Genomic DNA, 7,799 nt, shown 5'->3' with positions numbered 1-7,799 from the left:
TTATTTTAATTGTAAAAAGAGTTTTGGTGTCTGGTTTACTCTGAGAAATTTCTGGACAGCCTGCTCGAAAACCACAATGTTCAGCCCAAAATCAGGCAGATGGCTATAACTAGACAGATTAATAATATTCAAAATGTACAGCCTTAATAAATAACTTACTGTGTGGTTTATATATAATTCAAACATTTTAGTTCTGACTGTATGAATAATATATAAACTACATGGACAGTACATCACTATACAGTCTAATAATTCAAAGTCAGTTTTTACATTAAATAATTAGAATTATCCTTTGATTTGAATTTGGCAATGTAAATAACACAGCAAGATTATCCCCATTCTAAATTGCTCTAAAGCTTCATATTACATGACAGCAAATACTGATTTCTCATTGTCATGCTAGTCAGATTACATCTATGATCCAAGTTTCCAAGCCAGATTGCTGATTCCAGTATTCATTTATTTTACAAATAACAGAACTTCACTGTTCTTGTTTCTTGTAAACAATTTTACAACACCAAGTTATAGTCCAGCAATTTTATTTTAAATTCACAAGCTTTCGGAGGCTTCCTCCTTCCTCAGGTAAATGTTCTTGTTTCAACCAAGAACTACCCTGCCGACCAACAACCTCAGGGAAGAGTCATTGGCCCAATTATCTCCAGCAACTTCATCAATGTCCGTCATGAGGTCAGGAGTTGGGCTGTTCGCTGACGATTCCAGTGTTCAGCTCCATTCACAAATCATCCCATAACGAAGCAGCCTATTCTATTCTACAGCGGGATCTGGATAAGGGTTGGTCTGATGAGTGGTAGATACCATTCACACTGCTAAGTGCCAGGTAATAGCAATCTAGTGCAAGAAAAAGCCAACCAAACCATCTCCCCCTTGACTTTCAATGGCATCACCATCACCAAGTCCTCCACCATCAACATCTTGGGTGGGGGGAGGTGATGTGGGGGTTATCAATTGCCATGAGTTAAACGGGACCAGCCATATCAAAACTGTGGCTACAAAAGCAGGACAGAGACTAGGTACCCAGCGACAAATGGCTCACCTCTTGACTTCTCAAAGACACTCCACCATCTACAAGGCTCAAGTCAGGAATGTGATGGAACAATCACCACTTACCTCGATGGTGTACAGCCACAACAACACAAGAAGCTGGATATCGTCCAGGACTGAGCAGTTTGCTTGGTTGGTGCCTCTGCTACAGGACTCAATATCGATCTCCTCCATCACCATAGCACTGTGGCTGCAGTACATGCAATCTAAAGGATGCACTGCAGCAACTCATCAAGGTTACTTCAGTAGCACCTCCCTCTCCTTCTACCCCCACGGAGACAAGAGCACCAATGTCATGGAAGCACCATCAAGTTGCCTCTCTAAGTCACACACCACCCTGACTTGGACATATAGGAACTTAGTAACAGGAATAGGCCATTCAGCCCCTCAAGCCTGTTCCACCATTCAATGAGATCATGTTGATCTGTACCCTAACTCCATCCACCTGCCTTGGCCCCAATATCCCTTAATACCCATGGCTAGAAAAAAAATCTACCGATCTCAGATTTAAAATTATTAATTGAGCTAGTATCTACTGCTTTTTGTAGGAGTTGCACACTTCTACCACCCTTTGCATGAAAAGGTGTTTCCTCTCCTGAATGGCCTGGCTCTGATTTTAAGGTTATATCCCCTTGTCCTTGACTCCCCCACCAGTGGAAAATGTTTCTCTCTATCTACCCTATAAATTGTTTTCAAAATCCTAAAAGCCTCAATCAAATCACACCCCTAATCTTCTATATTCCAGGGAATACAAGCCTAGTTTATGCAATCTCGCCTTATAATCTAACCCTTGGAGCCCTGGTAACATTCTGGTGAATCTGGGCTGCATTCCTTCCAAGGCCAATATATCCTTTCGAAGGTACGGTGCCCAGAATTGTACACCGAATTCCAGATGTGGTCTATCCAGGGCTTTGTATAGCTGCAGCAAAACGTCCTCCCCTTTATATTCTAGCCCTCTGGTTATAAAGGCTAACATTCCATTAGCCTTTTTGATTATTTTTTGGGTATATCGCTGTTTCTTCATCATCCAGTATCCTGGAATTCCCGACCTAACGCCACTGTGGGAGCACCATCACCACAAGGACAGCAGCAATTGGAGCAGAATGCACACTGCCACCGTCTCAAGGAATCCGGGGATGGGCAATACTTGTGGCCTTGCCAGAGTCATTCACATTCCGACAGCAGGTATAAAAAAGGTCATGGTTTTCAATGTCACTATGCAATGATTATATTTATATTTCTATCTACACATACAAGTCTTGCATCTAACCCGGGTTTTAATGGGTCACGTTGGAAATAAAGTTTGGAACAACAAACACAGCATTATAAAATTTACAAGAAAACGATGAAACGGACCTACGCTGTAACAATGTTCTCCATCGGCAGACTGTGGCTATGAGAGGCCTGACCCTTGAATGCACACAGGCTCGTAGACGTGTCAATCAACTAAAGAGACACAAGGTAAGCAAGTTACAGATCCCATAGCGCAACAAGGTTGCCCATTCACTGAGCATCCTGGTTGGAAACGCCACCAATGATTTTTATCTTGTATATAAAACATCAGAAGTAACTGAAAGCAAAAACATGTAGCTGATCTCGGTAAGCAGTGCCAAACACAGATACAACTAAGTAGAAGGCTGTGAGCGGGAAATGACTGAGGCAGGAATGATTCGGAGTGGGTCTTTATGTTTCTTAATGTATTCTAAATGGATATGCCAGCTGCATTTATTTTGATATTCAGAACTCAAAACAACCGTTGTTCACATAAACCACAGTAAACTCTGGAAGGACTGTGCAATTAATTATTCAAGTTTGGAGGATAGTTGTGACAAAAATATACTTTCTGCCAGTGTTAAATTTTTAACTTTTTTGTGTTGCACGGAACAGCATGCAAGGGGTTAGCACCAAAGGTCACGCAAGGCATTTTCCAACATAAAGCCGTCAGTTCAAGCTAGACTGTTTGACTGTAAAGGATCCACAAGGTGAATTTCTACAGCCAGCACAATGGGTTGTAAGAGGTGAATTAACCAGGCCCATCATATGCAATTAGAAACAGTTATTGCCTTTGTCAAATGTGGCCTTTCCATTCAATACTAATGAATAATTGTTTGATCTAATGTAACTGTGTGAGATGCCATGATGTGGAGATGCCGGTGATGAACTGGGGTGGACAAATGTAAGGAGTCACACAACACCAGGTTATAGTCCAACAGTTTTATTTGAAATCACAAGCTTTCGAAGCTTTGCTCCTTCGTCAGGTGAGTGAAGAGTTTCATAAAGGCACAGCATATATAGTCAGAGAACAATGCCTGGTGATTACAGATAATCTTTCTAACTGCCCTTTATCACACCCCGGCAGACAACTGGTCATTCTCTCTCTCTCTGTCTTTGTGATTTGACCCCTTGTGTATTCAGTATTCTTGGATGTAACGTTTCCCTGATTAACCTGTCTGAACACCATTCACTCCTTTGATTGCTGTGATTATCTCTCTGCCGAGGTGTGATAAAGGGCAGTTAGAAAGATTATCTGTAATCACCAGGCATTGTTCTCTGACTATATATGCTGTGCCTTTATGAAACTCTTCACTCACCTGACGAAGGAGCAAAGCTCCGAAAGCTTGTGATTTCAAATAAAACTGTTGGACTATAACCTGGTGTTTTGTGACTCCTTACATATGTGAGATGCAGTTGTCGACTGCTTTATCATTCAGTGCTGTTGAAGAGGGTCCTGTGCCACCTCGACACAGATCCCTCGCCACCTTTAACACTCTCCTCTTTGGCCAACCCTTTGGTCACACCTCCTAATTTATACTCCTTTGGCTTGGCATCCACTGCCCCTATGCATCTGTGAAGCGCCCTGGGATGTTTTTCAACATTAAAGATGTTATATAAATGCAAGTTGTTGATTTGAACTGTAACATTTCTAAATGAAAAAACAAAGTCCTCTTTACAATCATTGATCAAAATTGTTCATAACTTTAATACACTTATTCATGTCAAAAATCTTACATAAATAAAACACACCTCTCTTCTACCCAGTCAGTAAACAGCAGCCACCCCTTTCTGACCCAACCCTTCTCGCCCACCAGAAGATGCCCCAAATTAGTCCAACTAGTAATGCAGATGAGAACAGGCTCCTGGTATGATAACGAGCCCAGGATGTTCAGGTCACGTAGGCCTTTGTTGTGATCTGAATGCTTTAACCACTGTGCTATTTAGGCCACTTTGATCAGTTGAGATTTTGAGCGCCTATTAATACAACATCTAAAGGTTTAGTGGGGGGGGGGGGGGGAACGAGTAAGTCAACTCCAGTTGTCTGATGTAATGAAGTTATAAATCCACTGTAGTTGCCCAACCAAGGACATACTCTGTTGAAATGTGACAGCTTCACAAAATGGTTGCTTGCAGTACACAAAAAAGAATAAATTTGAAATCTCACTTTATTCACAGGGAATGAAAGACACCAGCAGTCTATTTTTGCAGAGCTTCACTGCTTTCCTAAAGAACTTGAAAGGAGACTGTTGTTAGCTTAGCTTCCCCAGACATTACCGCTGCACTTTATAAATGATTGGCAGACACCGATGGTGGGCTGGAGTTCAAATAGCAGAGATAAACAGTGAAAATAAAAAAAAACGAGAATGCTGGAAACCTGAAATAAACAAATCACAGAAAAATGCCAGAAATGTTCAGCACGTGTCAGCTTGACATTTCAGATGCGGACCACTTCCCTGAAACTTTAGCACCTAAAAAGGGAAGACAGGTTAACGGTCATGCCCGCTGTGCATTCCCAGCGTGTGTGTTTTAAAAGTGGTGGTGGCCAACCCAGATTTCCTTCCAGATCTTCAAGACGCTACATTATGAGCTTTTTGATCTGGATAATTTTTTAAGCTTCTTTAGCTTCCTGACATCTAATGGTATACCATAGATCCGACCACTAGGGAATGTCTCAAACTGCTCCTAAAACGTTCCTTAGTTGCTAGGCTGATTAATGCTTCATGTCACAGTAAAATTAAAGGAAAATTGCCAATGCTTGCAGTAGATCTGAACATATTAGTTCTGATGACTGGTCTATTTCTATTTCAGATAATGATTTGTTTTTATTGTATTATATTTCTTAATTTAGGGACTAGTTAACATAGGGCAATATGACACTGATGAAAAGCAGAGTGCTTCTGGACCTCTCATTTAGATTGCTACCTGTATGGCCAAGGTTATTCCGTGCCCATTTTAACATCCTAAGCAGGGAAAGAAGTGCCTATCAAGGTCCCATGCTCCACTTCTACTTTTCCGAGTCCATGTTGCCAGAAGGGAGCTTAATGTTAATGGTCAGAAAGGTATGGGAAGTGCACGCCCAAGCATCCAATTTGTGTTAGCAAGGCTTTACGCTAACAGCTCGCATTTGTACAATTGCCCCCCACCCCCCACCAACCCTGTTTATAAGTTGAACAGTTACAAAGAGAAGATGACAAAAGGTCCAAAACAAAAGGCTGTCCGTGCTTTTGAATGCATTGCGAAGGCAACGCTGGTGATGCACAGAATGCCACAACACAATGGCAGCGCCAGTTGGAATTCAGGTGAAAAGCCAATATCGATGGTTCTTCCTGCAGGGCTTAATCTCCTTTTCAACTCCTCATACCTCCTCCTCACCGCTCACTTTGATCGGAGAGTCTATGTGTCAAACATGATGCTGGAAGCAGCCACTTTTGTCTTTTTGGTAGCTAATACATTTAGTTCCAGCAGTTTTAGATTCCTTGAGGGGCAAACCCCACAATTGGCTGCATTTGAGCCCAAGCTAGCGTCAATTCAAAATGAGGAGGTTGATACCTTTTTTGCCAACTTAAAAGCCAGATGGGAGAAGGACAGGGTGCGGGATCATGGCTTGGTTTCTGATGCTGAAAATTAATTGAAAGTCTTTGTCATTCAGCTAATTGCCTCCACAGGAGAGATGGAAGCAGAAAAGTGGAGTTCCGTTTAAAAAAGCAAGACTTCTGGTGTCTGGTTTGCATTTCAGATACTTTCACACACTTAAAAAGCAGATAAACTGGCCCAAAACAAGCATTGAACCCAACATTGAAGTTTATGTGATCTGCCTCGTTTACACAAGAAATATTTACACAAGGGTAAACTCACTAAGCCTGCTCGCCCTGTCGGTGATAAAGCTACAAGACTGCAGTGTTTATTCTCTGACCCATGTTACCTTTGAGTGCGGCTCCCCACTGGAAGTGTAGGATCATTGAATTTATCCTAAAGCTTATGACGTCTCAAAGTGCTTCATACACAACAAATTACTTTGAAGTGCAATAAGTATTGTTATGTAGATCAACGCAGCAGCCATACCGTCACTGCTGCTTGTAGGGTCTTTTCTGTGCACATGAATGACCAGATAATCTGTTTGAGTAGTGACTGCTGAGGGGTGAATGCTGACAAGGACACTGTTTACTTTAAATGTGTTATTATGGTGCACAAAGGAATTTCACAGGAATAGGACGGCAAGTGCACTATAAGAGAAAGTTAAATCTCTCAGCGTTAATCGAGGAGTCTGGTGCTATGAATTCTTGCCCACTTAAGAAACACGTTGACACTGCCCAAACTTATTTCATTCAGAGATTAACTAATGATACATCTGATTTCCAATTGTAGAATCTTGCACAAAATGCCTATCACGTTTGCCTACATAACAAGTAAGATTCAATCATGTGAACGGTTTCTCAGAGACGTGATAACATGGTATATAAACACAAGTCTTTCTTACCAAGAGTCCTTCATCAACTGAGAAAAGAGGCTCGCATCACATCATTCTGAGCTGAATTCAAACTCGGGGTCTCATAGGTGAAAAAGACAGCGTTCCATCCAGTCAGCCACCCAGTCCCCTCAAAGTCCAGATTATTTTTTTCCATTCTGTCTTCCTCTTCAGCACAAATATAATTAACTAGAAGGAACTTCAGTCGGTGGAAGCAGTTTCTTTTGCAGTTTTCTTCCTGCCTCCCAACATTAGACTCGACGGCCAAATATACAATAATTCTGAACTTAATTTCAGTTTTGATAAAAAATATTTCAAGTTAGCATCATTATTATGGAAAAGAACTTTTTCAAATAAGCACCAGAAAAAAAAAAGACTTTTGCACAGTCAATTAGTATTCACATCTTCCTCATCTTTTTCTTCGGGCGCTGATTGAAAACAGGAGAAGAGGCTATCAGGCTGTCAGGTGAGTGGGATATATAACTGCCGTCGGAGCCAGCAGTGTTAGGGGTTTGTGGAATGCCAGTGTCACTCATGGCAGACATCGGTTCTTCAAAGACATCATTACCCAAAACGCCATGAGGAGGTCCGTTGCCTTCTTCATTCTCCTGAGGCTCCATTTTAACTTGATTTAGGTTCCACAGAGGAGAGCTGCTTACCTCAGGGCCTAAAGGAAACAAAAGAAGCAAAACACAGCAATTAAACAATTGCCTTTTAAAAAAAATTATTCTCAGGATGTGGAAGATGATGGAATGTGGGCGCCGATGGCAAGGCCAGCATTTATTGCCCATCCCTAGTTGCTCTGAGAAGGTGGTGGTGGGCCACTTTCTTGTACTCCATGCCTCTATTTATAAAATCCTAAGTATAGTGTTCTCTCCAGGCTCCTAGAATATCTTCAAGGGAGAGAACTGGAGTTGTCAGTCATTGACACTAGTCCAGAGGAAACCTTTTGGCTAAACACCACAGGAAAGAACAGGAGGGGAGAAAACTGGGGGAA

General features: G+C 41.7%; 1 protein-coding gene across 4 annotated transcripts in view; it reads right to left on the bottom strand.

Moving 5' to 3' along the window:
- Positions 1 to 4,018: 4,018 nt before the first annotated feature.
- Positions 4,019 to 7,799, bottom strand: part of supt7l (SPT7 like, STAGA complex subunit gamma) — a 30,310-nt gene continuing 26,529 nt past the window's right edge. For all 4 annotated transcript variants that reach the window (XM_067985148.1, XM_067985149.1, XM_067985150.1 and 1 more), the window contains exon 5: positions 4,019 to 7,469. In XM_067985148.1, the coding sequence (XP_067841249.1) occupies positions 7,201 to 7,469 (269 nt within the window). In that variant the 3' untranslated portion in view covers positions 4,019 to 7,200. The remainder of the gene's footprint in view (positions 7,470 to 7,799) is intronic.

Source organism: Heptranchias perlo, chromosome 5 (genome assembly GCF_035084215.1).
Source record: "Heptranchias perlo isolate sHepPer1 chromosome 5, sHepPer1.hap1, whole genome shotgun sequence".
NCBI lineage: Eukaryota > Metazoa > Chordata > Chondrichthyes > Hexanchiformes > Hexanchidae > Heptranchias > Heptranchias perlo.
Note: the sequence above shows the minus strand (reverse complement) of the source record. Positions and strands in the feature narration are given on the sequence as shown.